This window comes from Elgaria multicarinata, chromosome 2 (genome assembly GCF_023053635.1).
Source record: "Elgaria multicarinata webbii isolate HBS135686 ecotype San Diego chromosome 2, rElgMul1.1.pri, whole genome shotgun sequence".
Lineage (NCBI taxonomy): Eukaryota > Metazoa > Chordata > Lepidosauria > Squamata > Anguidae > Elgaria > Elgaria multicarinata.
In genome coordinates, this window is record NC_086172.1 from 42,643,146 (window position 1) to 42,663,290 (window position 20,145).

Here is a 20,145-nt window from a genome sequence, read left to right on the forward strand (position 1 = left end):
TTTAAACCTTTAAAACATAAAAAGGTATTTTTCTTGGTTATTTATTACAAAAGGAAAACAAAAAAAAATCACTCAATGTTACTTTTACAATATGAAGAGATTATTTAAATAAATTATTGTTTGCACCGTAGTTTGCTCAGTCACTACTGCCTTCCAGAATCATTTCTTTCCTTCGGACACTTAAATATATTCACCAATAGCATAATTAAGGAAGCAATCCTATTACTCGCTTACCTGGGAGTAAGTCCCATTCAACTCAATGGGTTTTACTTTTGAGTAGACATGAATAGAATTATGCTGTAAAGGAGTCTATGGAGTGACTGGGAAACCCTATTCCCCATCTCTGCCCTATTGGTAGTTAGGGTCGCCCATTTTATTTCTTCCACTTTTTCCCTATAGAGGTATTCTCAACACACACCCGCATTAGTTGCCTGCAAATTCGCTTCTATCCGACAGAAGCACCTTTTAGCATATCTCCCTTGTGGCTCTGAAATTCGCGGTAAGAGACTGTACTTTGGGAGGAATTCAGTTCGGCGCTCGGTCCAACCGAGAACTAAGCCGGCTGAGTTATCCTTGCATGGGGGCGGGGGGGGGCGCTCCATGCAATGGAGCCTCGCCGGACCTCTGCTGCCAGCCAGCCCCGTCCAGAAGGAGTCATGAACCGCGGCCGCCCCGCTCCCCCTGCAGCCGTGAATCACTCAGCACGCTCCTCTAGACTCGGCCCCTCCCCACTGCGCTCTGGCGCCACAGACATTTAGGGAGTCCGGGACAGTCTGCGGGCGGCTTCCCGCGTTAGAATCCAGGCGGCGAGGCTGGGTGGCGGCGGCGGCGGCTCAGGTTGTTGGTAACTCGCTGGATACGACGCACGGACAGCAGCCGAGACAGACAAACCTACAAAGACACGGTTCCAAACGCGTTTTTCTCCGGCGTGTGTGAGAAGAGAGCGCACCGAAGAGAAATGCTGCACAGAGCCATGATGTTATCGATTTGGGTGTTTTTCATTTTTTTTTATTATATGTTTTACTTTTATCTTCCACTGTAAACATTCTTCGGGACGTGGGAGCCGGATAGCACGACGCTGTTGTAGTGTTGACGGTACCGCCTGCAGGTTTTTATTCAAATCCAGAATACATGCATAAAGAAAATAAATTCCAAAAGGGTCGCTGTTTTAGTCGGCTGCTACAAAAACAAACAAACAAAGCATTGTGGCACTTGAAAGACCAATAGCTTTATTGTGACTTGTGCCATAATGCATCTGTCACTCTTTTAAAGTGCCATAATGCTGTCGGTTGATTTTTTGATAAAGAAAACAGATAACAAGAAGACTGAACAAGAGGGATGTTATGGCACCATAAAAAACTAAACTTCCTGGCTTGTTTTGGCAGCACAGGCAATAGCCTGCATGCCCACTTCGAGATTCTGAGGAAGTTAACTGTTGTTGCCTACGAAAGTTCGCGCCACGAATAAACCAGCCAACCCCCAAAGGTGCCACATGCACATTCTTCTGGAACTTGACAGGAAGACATCCTGGGCCAACCAGCCAGGTCTTGCATTACTTTCACTACAAGGAGCACGCGGGTCCTAAATCCACTGACCTGTAAATTCAACCTGATTTGGTGGTTTCCAGATATTAGCTCTTGAAAGCCCCTTAGAGCGCGTAACACATACAAGCGCACACACGCCTCTCTTGTTACTGTCTCTATTTCACTTCTATAAATCTGGAGATTCCCCATAACCACCGCAGCAGTGCGTCCTGTGAAAAGAATTGCTCCAATTGTTAAAACGAAATCTGGACATCCCATTCGACTCTTTTCCCACTAGTGTGATAGATAGTTCCTTCTTACTGGGGTCATACTCCCAACACTTGGGGTTGGATCCAGTTTTAGTCATACTTCGCGTTAGACCCATTGAAATCAATGGGGCTGAAGTTTGTCGTGACTAACTGAAGTCCCATTGATTTCAATGGGTGTACTGTAAGTATGACTAAATGTGGATCCAATTCTTGCTGCACGAGGAATGATTTTACCCAGCCTATCCTTATTCCTCACTATGAACCGCAGGAGAAGAGTGGTGGTTAAAGTGTGTGTGGTGTGGTGGTGTGTGTGTGTGTGTGTGTGTGTGTGTGTGTGTGTGTGTGTGTGTGTGTTGGGCGGACGGAAGGGTGTTGTACAATACCCCCTCGAGTTAGTCTGCCCTCAACTCCTTCGTTTCATTTTATTTTCTCGCATTTGCCAAGGGAGCTTGTGACCAACAGCCCAGTGAAACGTTTCCAGCCCCCCGAGCCCGATTTTGCCCGCTGGTGGACAACAACCGCCCCTTCCTGCTCCAACAGTGTCGCTAGAAGGAAGAGGAAGGGGGTCGCCATCCGTTTCTCTGCGCGCATCTCCCGCTGGGGTGGTTTAGCCGAAACGGCGGTATCCGTGCCTGGGAGCGCGAAGGGCTTCGCCGGGCGCGCGGGCGGACCGGTGGCCAAAGCGGGGAGGGTCGAAAGGGCCTCTTGGCAGCGGCTGGCGAGGTGGCAACAGGCTGGCGGCAAGCTCGGGGCCAAGTGCAGGGCGACCTTTCTGGCTGAGGGGGATGTGTGGCTCTCCTTGTTCTCTCGCAGCGGCGCGGGAAGCGCGGGGGGGTGGGGGTGGGGATCTGCCCGGCAGGCCGCTCTATCGCTCGGTCCACGGGGGAAGCAAAGGACGGGAGAGGGAGGAGGGCAGCGGCGGCAGCAGCAGCAGGAGACGAATGTGCTGCCAAACAGACAGAATGATTAAGAGGCCTACTAAGCCCCAGCGCGCCCGAGGCGGGGAATGTGCAGCCTGAGCTGGAATCACGCAACGGGCGAGAGGGGGCGGGGAGCAGGCGGACCAAACCCAAAGCGATTTGGGGTCGACTCCCCCTACAAATCAAAATGGTTGCTTGTCCGTTTGTTGTTAACATTGTCGAACAACTTTATTTAGTTATTATTTATTTATTTATTATTGCATTTATATCCCGCCTTTTTTTTCCTCCAAGGAACCCAAGGCGGCGAACATAATCCGCCTGCTCTCCATTTTATCCTAACAACAACCCTGTGAGGTAGGTTGGGCTGAGAGTGTGACTGGCCCAAAGTCACCCAGTGGGCTTCCATGGCCGAGTGGGGACTAGAACCCAGATGTCCCGACTCCCGGTCCAACACTTTAGCCACTACCGCACTGGCTCTCAGACGTTGTCTGGTTCTCTTGCTTACAACATCCCGACAAGGTAGACTCGCACTTATGCATCTTGCAGGTCGACTTCAAGCTGAGAGAAGTGGCGCCGTTCAGGGACTTGGCAGCTGAGGCCCCCGAGAGTTTGGGCTCTCCAGCGTTCCGTTGAGCCTCTGTCCCAGCCCAGACACCCCCCTCGGGCAACAGGAGAGAGGTGGGCGCCACCACCGCCGCTCCAATGGAGTTGAGGCGAAGGCGGGAGAATGGCGCGCCGAGAACACCCTGAGAACCAAAGGCGCGCCGGGGCCTTGGCGCGGTTTTGCCACCTCACAAGGGCCGAGCGAAGAAGCGAGCGGGGAGGAGGACAAGCAGAGAAGCTGGAGGGAGAGGAGAGGTGGCGGAGGAGGAGGGTGAAGGAGGGACGGGACGAGTGGAGGAAGAGAGTGTGGGAACACAGTGGAGGCCGAATGGCTTCCATTATCGGTGGGGCTGAGAATGCATTCGGAGTTTCATTCAGAGCCAGGAAGCTATTCCGAGGTGCTGAACCTCCTTTGTGGAAAGAGTTTAGAACCTTGTACAGCTCGCTTGGAGTTCTGGCTGGTTCTGACTGAAACTCAGAATGGTTTGACAGCCCCACAGAAATCAGAGCCACCAGCCTCCACTGTGAGACTATCTAGGCTCTGGAGAAAGGGCGGGAGAGCCGAGGGGGCGGGGCCTGGGCCTGTCTCCACAGCCGCCTCAGGCGCGGCGCTTGGAAACGTTTCCCACACACTCCCGCTCCTCCCAAGACAACGGGGCCCTGTGATCCATCCGTCCGGAGTACCCCCCGTCCCCCCCCCCGTCCTTCTTCCAGCGAAGAACGGGGCCTGATGACAAATGGCAACGGGAAGCGGGCAGACTGCCTCCGGCACCTAGTGCACGAAACAAGTGTGGCTGTCCCTACCCACAAGTACGGGGGTGGGGCAGGCAGGCAGGCGCACAACAGGGCCTCGAATGCCCACTCGCCCACCCGACGCTGCTGCCAGGGGGAGCGCTGCCGGCTTGCTGGGCCTGTAGCCCACAGACACGGGGCAACTGGGAAGAAAAGCCAAACGAAGCACACTCATACACAAGGAATAGTCACAGCCATGGCGAAGTAGCCTTTAACACAACGCTTACTTGAGGGCTCATTTCGAGGCATGTTTGTTTGTTTGTTTATTACATTTACATACCGCCCCATAGCCGAAGCTCTCTGGGCGGTTTACAAAAGAAGAACCTGTTTACGCAGCAGTACTTCCCACTGAGTGTTATGGGGCTTACTCGCAAGTAAGGATGCCTAGGGTAGCAGCACGGGACACAAGCCCCCATCTAGACATTCCATAACCATTCAGCCCTATCGCACACGACTGCAGATATACATGGGTAAGTCAGGCACACTTGGGAAATTTGGAGGATGGAGAGGACTAAACGATCTTATATTTATACCTACGTTATTTCAGTCAGCACTAGAGATACCTTTTGTATTAAAGAGCGAGAGAACATCCTCACTGTAACGATTTCCCAAATTTTTCCATATGGTCAAAGAACCATTAAGAACCACAGAAGCACCCAACCTGCTTTACCAGCGCCTGTTTTTAAATGCATCAAATGGGGATCACGCCAAGACCGCAAGCCCTCGGCCTCATTTGGAAGAAACGCACATGTTTTCATCAATGAAGGCTCTCTGCCTCGCTTTATAAGGTCTTATTTCACAACGCGTGTGGCAAGACATGGCAAGGACGAAAACGTCTAAAGCTTTTCCGAAACATTTAATCGCTTCCTCCAGTTTCCAGCAAGGGAGTCCAACGGTGTTTTTGTTTTGTTTTGTATTGCTGTACCGCCTTTCTGCCAAGACGGATTACAATTTCGTTACTAAATCAAAATAAAAAATATTAAATGTAGATTAATTAGGATTGAAAAACGGGGGAAATTGTTGTTGTAATTATTGTTACTAGTAGTAGGAATCGTATTCTTCTGAACAAAAATAAATGAAGTCAATATAGACCTACAAAGAAATAAGGAGCTTTACTTATTTTGAGCGCTACCCACAAACTAGTTGAACCATAGTAACAGGGCTGAGTTAATTTCTGGATTGAACTAGCATTGGGTTCCGAGTTCAAATGTCCAATTTGGAAACGATCAGGTTTGGCTAGGCGGCCTATTTGTGTATATTGATAGCCACCAGAAAAAAGCATCTTCAGAAGTCATGGTCTGAAGGTAGGGATGAGTGTAGTCACAGGGATAGCAGGTAGATAACACGTTATCTACACCAGGACTGGTCACTGGATGTGGGTACCAGAAATGTGACATTGTAACTGGTTTCTGTGTGTTGCCTTGTGTATAAACGTGTCACGTAATAATTTTGCATCTCATTATGGGTAACGGGAGCAAAAACCGTCGTGAAAATTAGGGTTGGGCGGATGTGCCCGTAAGGAGGTCCTCTTGTATTTCAGCGCTTCGGCGAAGATGTTTAAGGAGCAGGCAGAAATTGGTAACATTGGGTCTTTCTCATCCGGCAACCTCAGTATCCCCAAGAACCTGAGGTCAGGCGCCTGGGGAATTAGGATGTATGTAAATGGCCCTGTTTCTCCGGCCACGATCGGCACATTTCGAGATATTACATGCCTCCCTGGGGCCGTGATAAAGAGCCCTCCTTTCAAGCTGTCCCACTGGGAGCTGGAAAGGAGACGGACAGAAACGGAAGATCGCAGCTGGAAGACGCGAGCGACTGGCGTTCCTAGAAAATTATATCTAGATAGATATGTGCATTTGCTTGTCAAGAAGACCATGTTCCTGGGGGGGGGGGGCTGACACTCATTGGGGGGAGTTGGGGGGGTGTTCTTGCCGTTTTGTCTCCAAGGGACGTTTACTACAGCCGTACACACACACACACACACACACACACACACACACACACACAGCTCGAGGTAGTTGGATTAATCTTTCTCCGATTTGGGCTTCCTTGCATTGGTTCCCAAACAGGCGCAGGTCATGCAAAGGGTCGGGACAGAGGATTCCCCTGCACGCCCAGGCGTTCGCTCTCTTTCTCCCCCAGCCCGGGTGGGGTCTCTTGCTTTTTGGTTTTGGTTTTTACTGATGGAATCCAGCAGGCCAGAGAGATGACTTCAGCAACAATGAAGCCCTTTCAGACCTTTCGCTTTCTTGCGGTGTTTATTTGTCTTTAAAAGATTTCGCCGGGGATGGGGGTGGGAGGGGACCTCACATGCCCAGGAGAAGCCTATGGCTCGCTCTCTTTTTCTTCTTCTTCTTCTTCTTCTTCTTCTTCTTCTTCTTCTTCTTCTTCTTCTTCTTCTTCTTCTTCTTCTTCTTCTTCTTCTTCTTCTCCTTCTCCTCCTCCTCCTCCTCCTCCTCCTCCTCCTCCTCCTCCTCCTCCTCCTCCTCCTCCTCCTCCTCCTCCTCCTCCTCTTCTTCTTCTTCTTCTTCTTCTTCTTCTTCTTCTTCTTCTTCTTCTTCTTCTTCTTCTTCTTCTTCCTTCGCCACATCATAGGAGAGAGAAAGAGAGAGTGATGAGTGTGTGTGTGTGTGTGTGTGTGTGGAAAGAAAAGGGTTCCTCTTTACACTCACACCCTCCCAACCTCTGCCGCCCAGTGGTGCTGGAAAAACAGGAGAGCGGGGTGGTAATGACTTGGTCACTCACACACACACACACACACAACCCCCCCCCCCGCATCTTTCTTTAGAATGATTAGCGCTGTGTGACTTTCGACCGGTCCACACACAACCCCATCGCCCCCCTTTTCTTCAGCTGAACCCCATTTTCTATGTATGGGCTATTGCCTCCCCCTTCCGCCCCGCTTTCCCCCTTCCCTCCTGCTGCCTGTCAATTTAAAGTACCATCAGTAAAGCTTTGGAACAAGGTCCCGGTGGCTATTGCTTGCATCGCCCCTCCAGGGACAGCAAGGGGAGGGGAGGGGGAGATGGCGATGAAGGAGGGGGAGGTAATGTGGCGTAATTAAATCCCCTCCACCTTTCTTTCTTTTCAGAGGAGGGGGTCACCTTGGAACCTAAGCAAAGGGAATAAGCTCCCTCTGGAACACTGGAGGTGGGAGGGGAAGATGGGGGGGTCTGGTAAAAAAAAATGCTATTGGGCAGGTAATTTGCTCATTTGGCCCTATTAAAGTGGGGGGGGGAGAGAACACCCAAGAAATTCAATTAAAGCTGCTCTGGCCAAAGAGCTATTTGAGGCATGAATATCTCCCCTAAAGCTGTAGCAATCATGTAGCATTAGACACTTCCGGAATCCTATAGCCAACTTGAAAAATCCCAGACCCCCTTTCCCCCTAATTTTTGCTCTGATCTGTAATTTTATCCACATTTGCACTAGTTTGAGCATTCTGGCTCTCCCATCTGAAAGCCTGCAATTACTATATAATTCTTCGCAATTTCACATGTCCTAATATGGACTGTAATTTTTGCGCAAGACAATTTCCTGCTATTTCAAGCATCAACATTGTCAAAGTTGTATGTACATAATAAATGGGAATATCAATGCATAGTTTTTAGCATAACATCTTGACTCCTCGATAATTATATCCGCTCGGAGCCTACGCAGAATTAGCCTGAATTGCACGGTAACTGCTGCTGCTTTAAAATTTTTAAAAATTACTCATAATTTTCCCAAAGATTACCAAGATCTCGAGTGCACAATGTCATCAGCGTAATGAAGAGTAAACATTTATGCTAATAATCTGCAATTTTTTCCCCCATCAGCTATAAAGACAGAGGCTATACAGCAGAAATTTTCAGTGATATTCTGCGAGAGAGCGGGGCTGCAAAAACCCTCCTGCGCTCCGAGCTCAGCTCGCCTCCCAAGGACCTCAAGCCCACATTTTTGGGTGTTCTCTGGATATTTATTCTTGGGCCATGGCTATTTCTCCCCCCTCCCAACCCCCTCCCAACCCCGATTCCTCGCTCCGGGCAACTTTTCCTAGCAACATGCTGCGTCGGAACCTAGCGATAAAGCAAAAGAATTTGCGTCTAGAACATTGGCACCGAAGGTAAGTAAGGGTGGCTGAAACACGGTTTGCCTTTGGGGTTAGGTTTCCCCCCCCTCCTCACCACATCCTCCCCCCCCCCTTCCTTATGGGTGCGTTGTGTTGCTAGACTTCTAGATGCCACAAAGCAGGAAAGTTAAGTTGATTAGCTATGCCTCAACTCATTCTTCCATCAAAACTTCTTTTGTCACTTGTGTCAGGATTAGTCAAAGTGGGGGGGGGCGGAGGGGGCCCTCGATGCTCGATCCCTGAAGGTTTCTAGCACAAGGCTAAGAATGGGGAGAGGGCGCGCCTGTCTTTCAGGAATCTACGGGGTTGTGTCGAAGAGATCAAGCGAATCCGGCTTGTGGTTTGCGGCTCTGTTAAGTGTCGGCTTTGAACTCAGCTATAGGTAACAGAGAGAGAGAGAGAGAGAGGGAGGGAGAGAGAGAGAATTCCTGCCCGTGTAGAGGTTTATGAGCGTGTGAAGCGCTCAGGCTGGAGGTGTTGCTGACCTGGGGGGGTTGAACTCCATTTCCAAAGACCTGCCCACTTCCTTGTTTTAATAGAAGGATAGGAAAGAAGAAGAAGGCGAAGAAGACAGAGAGAAGGAGAAAGGACAGCATGTGAAGTTGAGAAGTGAAGTGAACGGGGAGAGCTTAGAAATGGGGAAGCCCTTCTATGCCTCGACTGCTGCTCCTCCCTTCTTTAATCCTGGGCACTCTGATTTAAAGAGCTTTGTCTTGTAACATTAATTGATCGTCCTTTTTATTCGGGGGGGGGGTTGCCTGACTTTGTGCTCGTGTGTGTGTGTGTGTGTATGTGTGTGCATATAGTGCATGCATATTATGGTATGGGGTGTGAGCGTGGCAGATAGTGGCTGCACGAGTATGGATGGATTAGAGAGAGAGAGAGAGAGAGAGAGAGAGAGAGAGAGAGAGAGAGAGAGAGAGAGAATTAATAATTCCCCCATTAACAATCCCGTTACGATCAAAGACAACGGAGAAAACGGACAAATGGAGAATGTCATTTGGAATAAGGGGCAGGGGGAGAGAAGGCGAGGACAGATGGATGTAATCTGGACAGGTCTCTTCTGTTTTAACGATTTCAAAATGCAGAGATGCAGCTGGGCTTTGCGATGGGAGACTGACACGTCCCCAGCTATTGAGGGAGTTCTTTAATACGAAGGGGGAGGCGGGAGTGGAAGCTGATTTGGGGGGGGGAGAGGACATATTAAAAGAGGTATCTGTTGTTTGGCAATTTTGCTAAGTCTGTCTTCATTACTTCAACATTGTGCATTTGCTAATTTGGAAGCCCCCTTTCTTTTTGACAGCCTCTGCTCCATACACCTGCAAGCAATTTGCAGCGCTCCAATATATATATATATATAGAGAGAGAGAGAGAGAGAGAATTGCACAGGGAGAGAGATGGCAGCGCACCTATTTCATTTCTTTCTCTCTCTCTTTCTCTCTCTCTCTCTCTCTCTCTCTCTCTCCTCCCGTCTTCCCCATTCTCAATGCGCAGCAAATTTGGCTTTCAGTGCGTTATCTCTTTTGTTAATGCAAAAAGATTCCCTGGGCGAAAAAATTGCTCATAATTACCAGAGAGATGGGGAAACTGCATTAGAATAAATAAACCTGAAATTACTGTAATTATGTTGTGTTTGATGGGCTCGGCTTGTAATCAAGAAGAGAATACAGTGAAATGATGCTGACCCTCTTGGGTTTTGCAGCTGTACGCGCACTTTGGGGGTCTTTTTTTAGTGGGGGGGGGGAGAAAAAGAGCCATTTTGATTATCATTAAGCTGTGTGTAACCTATTGCAGAAGTGTTGGGAAATGAGGGGCAGGCGCTTCCCCCCCCCCCGCAAAAGGGGGAGAAAATACCTATTCCTAAATTGCATTTTGCCATTGACAGATTTATCCGGTAGGGCTGTGTGTTTGCGGAGAGACAACTGTGGAAAAGGTGCAATATTCGAAATCAGTTTTTAATCATTGTAATGAGGTATTGTTTCAATAGAAGCCCCTTTGGATGATTCAGAGTTTAATTAATATCCTCATTATGAGCATCTTCGAATCAGATATTTGATGAACTACTTGTCAGGAAGAAGGCAGAATTAATTAGGTCTACCGCGAGATTAACATTTGCAAATAGTACCGTTATAATAGGCGCTAACTCAAGCCCGCCTTCATTGGGAGAAAACTAATAATTTCTCCATTTGGACGGGTTAGCAAGACTTGATTGAATTAAGAGGAGCTGGAGCCTTTGAAAGCATCCCAGCCAGGAGTTTGCTTGACCGCCGGTGGCTTCTTCTTCTTTTTTCTTTTTTTAATGCCCACTCCGAAGCATTGGATCTTGCGTTTAGACGAGGGCTGTCGAATTCCAGGCTTTCTCTTGGTGGTGGACAAGAAGCGCACCCCCCAGCTCCGGCCTTCGTGGCTCGGAATCTCGGCTAACCACCGGGTGGCGGCCACATTTTGCCTTCGGGGAATACAGGAAACCAGGCCAGGAGATTTCAGGAAGTCCCTTAGGGCAAGTTCTCTCTTTCCTCCCCAGGGGAGTGGGGGAAGCTGGGATTCTCCCACGGCCTGCTTCGTTTCTCTCCTCCAGGCTTGTCCAGCAACAATCTCTCACTCGCTCACCCACATGTAGCCGCACTCTGGTGCCCTCTCTCTCTCTCTCTCTCTCTCTCTCTCTCTCTCTCTCTCTCTCTCTCTCTCACTCGCAAAAGGACATTAGCCAGAAGGCCGCATCATTTGATCACTCATCGCCCAGAATTGAAAAATGGGTGCGTGTCAAAACAAAAATCGATACAATTTATCATTCGCTTCCTCCTCGAGCAGCCTCCCGGAAATCCACTCCCTTTCTCCCCTCCCCCCCCCCCCCGCAACTACCAACAGATCCACACCCACTTTTGCCTCCTCCCCGCCCCGCCCCCCCGCGCCTCTCCCCACCCACTCACCCCTCGGGGAACTTGCAAGCGAATACAAACCTCAACAAGGAGGGAGGAAGAGAAATGAGAACGTCCTTCTCTATCTCAGAGCCTCACAACAAATTTGATCTTGCCAGGACAGCGGGCTCTCCCTGGCTTTGGATCTCTGATCCTAGCAGCAGTCTGTCTGCCTGTCTGTCTGTCTTCTTTCCTTCCTTCCTTTCTTCCTTCAGTGCGGTACTAGGACACGCTGAACTTTGCAGGCAGAACTGGCCCAGCACACCCAACTTTTTAACCCCGAGAGGTGCCAAACTACGGCAAGCCGTGCAGGCCCGTTCTCTGGGCTCCAGGTCAGCAAGCTCGAGTTTGCCTCCCTGGCTGGAAGACGTCCTGCAATCCGCCTGGTTGCTGTGGCTAAAATCGAAGTGGCACGAGTGCCTGTTTTGAAACTGGCTCGAGGACAGGGCTGACAAGCAGTGGAGGCTGGTGGTTCCGATTTCAGCAGGGCTGTGAATCCACGCTGGCTTTCAATCAGAATGCCGAAGGAGCTATCCAAGGTGTTGAATCCAGTTTTGGGGTAGGGTTCGGCACCTTGTACAGTTTCCTTAGAGTTATGGCTGGTTCTGACTAAAAGTCAGCGTGGATTCACAGCCACACCGAAATAAGAGCCACCAGCCTTCACTGCTTTAAAGCATCCCTCGGGGAGGGTCCGCTGGCTGCCTCCGGCCAGTTGCCCGTCCATCTTCTATCCCCAGTGAGTGCGAAGGCAGTCAGTCAGTCAGCAAAAGCCCCTCCAAATCCAAGCTCTCCTTCTCCCGAAGTTGGCAGTGGCACAGCAGCCTCCCCCAACCCAGCGCCCTCCAGATGTTTTGGACTTCAGTTCCCATCAACCCCAGCCAGGATGACCAATAGTTAGGAATACTGGTAGTCATAGTCCAAAACATCTGGAAGACACCAGGTTCGGGGAGGCTGGCCTATGTAAGGACCCCAGCTCCCCTCCTCTTCCTGATCTCCCCCTTCCCACAAAAGACCATCCACTGGGAAAGGTCACAAAGCACAACAAGACAAGACAACCCACCACTTTCCAGATCCGAGTTACTTTCCCTTGTCGCTCCCTCCCCCTCCCCCTCCTCCACCAGCTCAGAGTTCTTTTCTTTCCAAGGGAGGCGCAGGCCCGGCCCAGGCGCCGCCAGCATAAATCTGCCTCCCCCACCCCTCCCCGCGCCCGCCCGCCCGCCGGCCCCGCGCGTCCCCATTTCTTCCCTCCTCCAAGTCCAGCCCTTCCTAGGAGCTGCTGTCCAAACAAACGCGCGTCTCCTCGAGGGACAAGCTGTGGCTTCCTCTGGAGCCGGTTCCAGCTTGGATCTTAATAGGCGAGGAGAGGCATCACGTTTTAGGGCTGGAAACGGGTGTAGCCGCCAATTTCCTCCCCTGAAAGTTTGAGCTTGACAAACGAGGCAAGCGGGAGTGACAAGCGGAGGTGCGTGTGTGGGTGTGCATCTTCGGGCTTTCGTGAAAGAGGCCACGCTCCAGGCAACTAAAGGGACAAGAGCGCACACACACACACAGAAACACATTCAGAGACACATTTAGAGAGAGACATACATACAGAAAGGAAAATAGACACCCAGAGACAGACAAACACACACACACACACACACACACACACACACACACACACACATGCAGAGAGGGACATACATATATAGAGAAAGACACACACGCACACGCGCGCGCGCACACACACACACACAGAGAGAGAGAGAGAGAGAGAGAGAGAGAGAGAAAGAGAAAGAGAAAGACACACACACACCTGTGCTCTGCCTCTTAATCCAAACCGTTCTAGTCGCTCGCCATTTTTTAACTACGGGCATTTGTGGGAGAAAGCCTCGGGATTTCTAACCTCTTCTTTGGGGAGCCCAGAGGACCCCCACCTACCAGACCCAGGGGTCTTTGAAGCTGGCATCATGCCCCCCCATCCGCCACCCCCAACTCGCTTTCCTCCTGCAGGTGACCTTCTCCGTAGCACCTGCTCTATCTCCCAGTGAAGACCTCCCGCACTCAGGCTAGATTGGCCAAAGGAACGTGAGAAAGGCCCTGGGGTAGGGTGGCCTTAAGCAGAGAAGCCCTTCGTGCGGGGTTCAAAGGAGGTCTCCTCGCAGTCCTTCAACTCCGTCGGATCTCAGTTACCTGCGCGCCTCCCAAAGCAATCCTAAATGCCCACTTACCTGGGAGTGATTCCTACTGAACGTTGTATTATACTTGAAATGCTCCTGATAGGGGGTCCCTTTTGAGTAGACTTGCCTAGGCTGTCTCTGTTAGGTCCTTCCCTTGCTGGGAGATACTGTGGCAAGTCAAAGGAAGTGAAGATTGCAAGGGGGGAGGAGTGCAGGCGTGCAGAGAAAAACCCTCTAGTGTAGATTCCCATCGAGATTAGTTTAGAGACTTTTTATTATTATTTTTCTTGGACTCCCAGGAGCAGGCCGCGGTTCATCGCCTTTACGAAATTGTAGATGCGTCTCCTTCGAAGGGATCTTCCTTATTCTTCTTCTCTAATACAGAACATCAGGCCGGCTTCTTAATTCGGAACGTCCCCCATTACCCCCTGAGACTCACGAAGCACTTCCGGGGTGTGTGTGTGTGTGTGTGTGTTTCCAAATCCTGCCTCCACAGACCCTTATCCGAATGGCTAAGAACCAAATCGTGAGCACCACACACTTGGTTAATTCCAAAGCCCACTAGAGACCAAGCGTGAACTACTGCAGGGTTGCACACCTACACCAGCCCCAAGTTACAACATCTCGACTGCAGCTCAGTCCTTGCTAAGAGAGAGAGGTCTTGTATCTTTTCTTGGCTACACGTAGACTGGGAAACGAAAGGCCGATTTCCTTTCATCCCTACCAAGAAACCTGACACGTGCAGCAACTGGTTCGGTCGTTTCCACCCACCCACCCCAAATCATAATTTTACTGTCTCAAAAGAAACTTTTTAAAACTCGTATACAAATGTTTTAGAGAGTGTAAGGGTGGTGGAAGTGTCTAGGCAATGAGCGTGTCTGTGTGTCCCAGATCCAAAGTAATAAATCAACACTCTCAGCATAAAACTAAACTTCGACATATAGAGCACTAAAACAGGAGTGGATCTCCAGGTTTATAGCGTGTTTTGAGGATGGGTTTTTGGTTTTTTGTAGTTGTTATCCCAAGTAAAATCGTCAAATCTCATTTTTCACAAAGCATAGCATACTACAGACAGCCCCAATAAAAATTGGGAGGGAGGGAGAATAGAGAAAGGTAGGAAGGAACCCAGAAGAATTTTTCTTAAGCTAAAATGCGTGCAACATGTTTACAGAACATTATTATTATTATTATTATTATTATTATTATTATTATTATTAATTTATTAGGAAAATATGTACACATAGCCATCAGAGCCTGCATTCGAAAAAGGGGGCAGGGAGAATTCGCACTGCCAATTCGGAAAATGGGACGCGGGAGAGGGAGATGTTGCAAGAAATTGGGTTTTATACCATGGAGCCAAATTGGTGTCTTGTTTTCTATCCTGCCTACCCAGCCATTGGTGACTCTCTGCAAATAAGGCGATCAACAGTTTGGCCCCGACTCCGCTTTCAAAGCAAACTACAATGTATTTCTTCCTTTGTACCTCCCCAACCACCACCACCCCAGGCACCCACCCGTCTCCTCGCTCAAATAACACAAACAAAGCAATCCGATGCATGTCTACTCAGAAGTAAGCCCCATCGAATTCAATGGGGCTTACTCCCAGGTAAGTGCGTCTAGGACTACCGCCTTAGATACGTGTGAAAGGGGGAAAATATATGTTCATATACATGTGTGTGTGTACAAAACGTTAATACCCGTCGGCTCCATTCCTTCCCCATTTTCCTAAATTACTATTATTATTTTTAAAAAATTAATCCACCCCGAAAAATTAAATTAAAGAAAAGAAAATATTGACAATCGCCTGGCTAAGTGTGATGCGGTTGGCTTGAAACAAACGGAGTGAAAACAGCGTCACCTCTGCAAAACAGATCTGCCCATAAGTTTATTTTTTTAAAAAAATGTTTAGGACTCTCATAGTGGTAGTTTTAAGTCAATAAATAATAATAATTTAAAAAATCCCCCCATTGCCCTTCGACGAAAGAAAAGAAAAAAGTACACCCAGGACTACAACGAACACTGAAAAGGTGGGGGAGGGAGGGAGGAAGGAAGGAAGGAAGGAAGGAAGGAAGGAAGGAAGGAAGGAAGGAAGGAAGGAAGAAGAAAGAAAGAAAGAAAGAAAGAAAGAAAGAAAGAAAGAAAGAAAGAAAGAAAGAAAGAAAGAAAGAAAATATTTGTTTTTCCTTTTTCGGAGCAGAACTTGGGATGAAGAAAATGACCTACATTTCATCAGGACAGACACGACAGACAGACAGACAGACAGGCAGACAGGCAGACGAGAGAGAGGACACCGGTTGTTGGTGCATGTGCGGGCGTGTGTTTTCCTTGTACAAACAGATTTCTCCCCACCCCCTTCCTGATTGTCCAACCAAGCCGAGGGGCGGCTGATGTGGCGCTGCTGTCCGGCTGTTGCCCGGCTGGTCGCGGGCGGATCCGGGGCTGCCGCGGCAGCTGTCTGCGGTGGAAACGCGCCCCGCATCGCATCTGCGCTCGTCTCGCTCAGGAGCTCCGGCGGCCCTTGGCGAGCGCGTACGCGGACCGGCGCTCCTCCGTCTGTCTCCCTCTCTCGCTTCCGCGCTCGGCTGGCGCCGCGATCCCCGTTTCCTCCGGCCGAGATGGTGCTTCGTGCGCAGGGGCATGCGGGCCATGTTTCTAACCCCCACCCCACCCCCAAAACCAACAAGAGTGCGTTTTGAGTACAGTGTCGTCGATGGCGACGGGGCGATCGGCTGGTCGGTTCAAAGTTGCCATTTCAAAAAAACAAAAAACAAACCAAACAGAAAAGCAAAAGACCCCCCCCCCCCAAAAAAAGCAGCCCGGGACTCCTCACATCAGCTGAGGCTGCTGCATAGTTTCCTGGTGGGCCGAAGGGTACCAAGACGTGTAGCTGGGGATGTAAGTGCCCGGGGTCGCCGTGGAGCTCTTACCCGACGACGAGGTGGTGTTCCACACAGGCGGCACGGGCGGGGAGCTGGCCGACAGGGACCTGCCGTTGGCCAGGGCGCTGCTTTCCAAGGCGGCCCCTCCCTGCTTCATCAGCTTCTTGAATTTGGAGCGCTTGTTCTGGAACCAGATCTTGACCTGCGCGCCCCCGGAGGGAGGGCCAGAGAGAAGGGAAGAAAGAGACGCACAACGGTCAAAGGCGCGCGAGCAGGCTGCGGATGCGCCCGGACACAGGGGCACCCAAGGGGGCCTCTGCCCCGAGAAATACGGTACCGGCCCCCAAGGCGCCAGACAGCGCTTGGCGGTGGCCCCAGCGAGGGCCGCTTGATTGATACCCAGAGGCCTCCTCCGCGCCGGGGGCCAAAGGTCTGGGAATGGAGGCGCACTCCAACTTTCTTCCAGAGAGAGAAAGGGAGAGGTTGATTTAGCGGGCTGGGGGACACTGCGCAAGAAAGGACTTCTCTCCCCCCCCCCCGCTTCAAATTAAGTCATATTTAAAAACGGCCAGGGGGGTTTAAATTCCCCGAGAATGAAACCACTGGAGCGCCTTCCAACAAAACCGGGATCACAACGTGTGTGTGTGTGTGTGTGTGTGTGTGTGTGTGTGTGTGTGTGTGTGTGTGTGTGTGTGCTTATATACACTCAGGGACTGAGAAAGGAAGGCCTATAGGCCATCCACGAAAACGGGCTAGAATCACACCCTCGAAATCCCTGTGCTGAATGGCAATGGGAGGCCGCCTTACTCCCAAATCCGCTTTTCCTACGTCTCAAAGGAAACGGACTCAGCCACCCTCACGCCGAAATATTGTTGTTGTTGTTGTTGTTGTTGGTGGTGGTGTCTCTTTCCAGCAACTGAAAAATTCGCCTTTGGCGAGGCAAGGCCATCTTTTGAGGTGACTGACATCTCCAAACCTTTTCCTAGCTGTCCCTCGAATATGTTGCTTTTCTCCGGCTAAGAAGGGCGCGAGAGGAGGGCTTTCCCGTGGCGGGCAGAGGAGGCTGCAGCGTTTGCCTGGGGTGGCTGGATGGAAGAGGAGGATCATTCTCTTTGCCCGGACTAACCGGCGCGTCGCGATGGTGGCTTTTGTTCCTCCAACACTTGGGGACATTAAGCCGCTGGAAGAGCTGGGATCCATTAACCCTCGGGAATTCAGAGCTTCCAAACCCAGATCCTCAAAGCCTCACCTGGGCATAACTTCTGGGGGAAATGAGGTGGGGTTCCCATTGGGCTCGGCGCGGCTTACTCCAGAGTAAACCAGGCAGAGAAGAGTGGAAGCCAATGTCCCTAGGGGGACCTTCTTGCCTTTCCAATGGGCGTGTCAAGAAACATTGCACCCGCTTGGTATTTTAACAGAGAAGGGAGGGGGCTCATATATATATATATATATATATATATATATATATATATATATATATATATATATATATATATATATATATATATTCAAGAGATGCAATTAAGCGCTTTCCCAAATGCAGGAAGGTGAAAATGGCGGCGTGTGTGTATGTATCTGCTTGGGGCGGGCAGAGAAATTCGGTGAGTTGTGATGGGAAGAGGGAGAGGCCCTTGAATGTTCCGGAGGCTCTTTTGTTCTGGGAGTCCGGCCACGCGTGTGTGCGTGCGTGTGTGTGCGTGTCCGGGGCTCTTTCACTCGCTGAGATCGGCCTCTTGAGTATTGCGCACGGTGAAGGGCCAAGAGGCATGAGAAGGCGAGACCAGGGGGGACGTGGGAAAGGTGGGATGGAGGGTCGGGATGCTTTAGAGCAGAGGTGAGCAGAAGGTAGATCGGGATCGACTGTCAGCTCTCTCGGTGATTTGCAGTAGATCCCCAAGGGTCTCTGACCCCCGGTTGCTTTCCCCAGAGAGTTTAGGCTGCTGAAAAGAAGAGGGCTTGGGGTAACCAGGAGCTGACAAGAAACTCCAGCGCTCAGCGTGTGCTCAGAGGTGCCCTCGCCTTTCCTCCTCAGCATACCGCTTTTGCACCGGGCGGGCTCTGCTTGGCGGGCCTTGGCGTCTTAGTCCAACCCCCCAGGGGATCCAACTAGCCTGACGTCCGCGGCCCTGCTTCAGGGCTGCCTACCTGAGTCTGGGTGAGCCCCAAGGAGGCGGCCAGCTCGGCTCTTTCGGGCAGGGCCAGGTACTGGGTCTGCTGGAACCGCCGGTTCAAAGCCTGCAGCTGCAAACTGGAGTAGATCGTCCGGGGCTTGCGGATCTTCTTGCCTTTGCCGTTAAAGCGCACTTCGCCTCCTTCCACCACGGTGCTTTTCTCCGTCTCGGCCCCTGCAAGGAGCAAGGAAAGCAGGCCCGGGGGTGAGTGCGGGGACGGACGGGCCCCGAGGGCAATGCTCTCCAGCGGCCTCCGGGCCCCCAGGGCCGCGCTGGTCCCCGGGCAGCGGCCAGCCAGCCAGAGAGAGAGAGGCTGGCAAGTCCCGGAGCGCCATCATCGCCCCGAGGGTGGCGGGGGGAGAGAGGAAAAGTTTGCTATTTTTACAGGCTGCGGCGGCGGCACTTTAGATTTAATTACCCTTAATTGCATACATTGTTTATAGCGCTACGCAATAAATAATTGCCGAGCCTAATAGGCGCACATCTGGGGGGGGGGGGAGAGAGAGAGAGAGAGAGGCATTTCTTTCTGGGTTTTGCCAGCCGGGCATGGCGTGGCTTTGTGTGCAAACTCCAGAAATCTCGGCGGAGGCTCGCCTGGAGGAATTCGCTCTCTCGGAGGCCCGGGGGAAGCTGGCTGGGGGATGAGGCTGGTTTGATGGGAGATCGTCTTCCCGCTGGCTCTGGCTTTTTGGGGGGGGTCGTTTGGGGTTCCCCACCCCTCCCCCTCCCTGCCCCCCCGCCCCCTCCCTCCCCTCCCCTCCCGCCCCCTCCCTCCCTCCCTCCCTCCCTCTGCAGGCAAAGCGGCACGTACCTGTCTCCTCTAACCGGGTCTGAGCCAGGCTGGTGCTGTTGGGGTAGGACTGCACCGAGCTCATGTAAGGGTTGGCCGCGTGGCTGCTGACCGAGTTGACATAGGGGTAGCCCAGCGGTCTGGAGAAGGACGAAGCTGTGCTGTACGAGGCGTCCGGCTGCGAGTGGCCGGCCGAGTGTAAACAGTGCATGGAATAGTGTCCGTGGGACATGGGCGAGGGAGGCATTTGCTGCCCGGGCGGCCCAAACTCCATAAAGACCGCCTTGCCTGACACGGGGCTACTGAGGCTCTCTGGCATGGTGGTCATGGTCATTGCTCGCCGCTGCCTTGGGTGCCTCTCTCTCTCTCTCTCTCTCTCCCTCTCTCTCTCTCTCCCTCTCTCTCTCTCTCTCTTTCTTCAGTCTGCCTTTCGGGGGCTCTCCCTGCCTCTCTTTCTCAGGACCCAATGGAAGAGGCCCCGGGGCTTTTCACTTTCCATTCATAAGAAAATGGAGTTTGTCTCTTTGAAAAAGTCTCAGGCATGATGCTGGAGGTCTACACAAACTCGCCTAAAAGCTTTGACTCAGCCAAAAGCTATGAATATGCATGAGGCCGGCGAGCTGATTGGCCCGCCGGCTGGCATAATCGCTCGCGATTGGCCGGAGACGCTTTTCGGGGGCTTCGCCGGCTGGACCCGAGCAGCGAGCGAGCAAGACGCGGAGGAGAGAGGGAGAGAGAGGGAGGGAGGGAGAGGGAGAGGGAGAGGGAGAGAGAGATGGACTTGGCCAGGGCGGAGGAGCGGCAGCCGAGAGTCCCCTCCGGGACCCCCAGAGACAGGCGGCAGCGGCGGGGCAGGGGGAGAGGAAAAAGATTCGCAGACAAGGAGGCGGCCCCGCAGCAGAGGGGTTTTTTTGGGGGGGGGAGGGATCTCAACCTCTAGGCACCCCCCTACTAGTGTTTTCAGTGACTAGACAGCAACACAACCTGAGATAGAGAGAGAAAGGGGATTT

The 20,145-nt window shown here is 51.5% G+C and overlaps 2 protein-coding genes across 2 annotated transcripts in view; both read right to left on the reverse strand.

Moving 5' to 3' along the window:
* The window catches only part of METAP1D (methionyl aminopeptidase type 1D, mitochondrial), a 144,468-nt gene that overhangs the window by 24,650 nt on the left and 99,673 nt on the right, over positions 1-20,145 (reverse strand). The gene's annotated exons all lie outside the window — the stretch shown is intronic.
* On the reverse strand, positions 16,122-19,469 carry DLX1 (distal-less homeobox 1). The gene is made up of 3 exons (XM_063118607.1): positions 19,157-19,469; positions 18,320-18,519; positions 16,122-16,376 (listed from the first exon to the last, which is right to left on the reverse strand). The coding sequence occupies exons 1-3, from the start codon at positions 19,467-19,469 to the stop codon at positions 16,122-16,124; spliced, it is 768 nt and encodes a 255-aa protein (XP_062974677.1).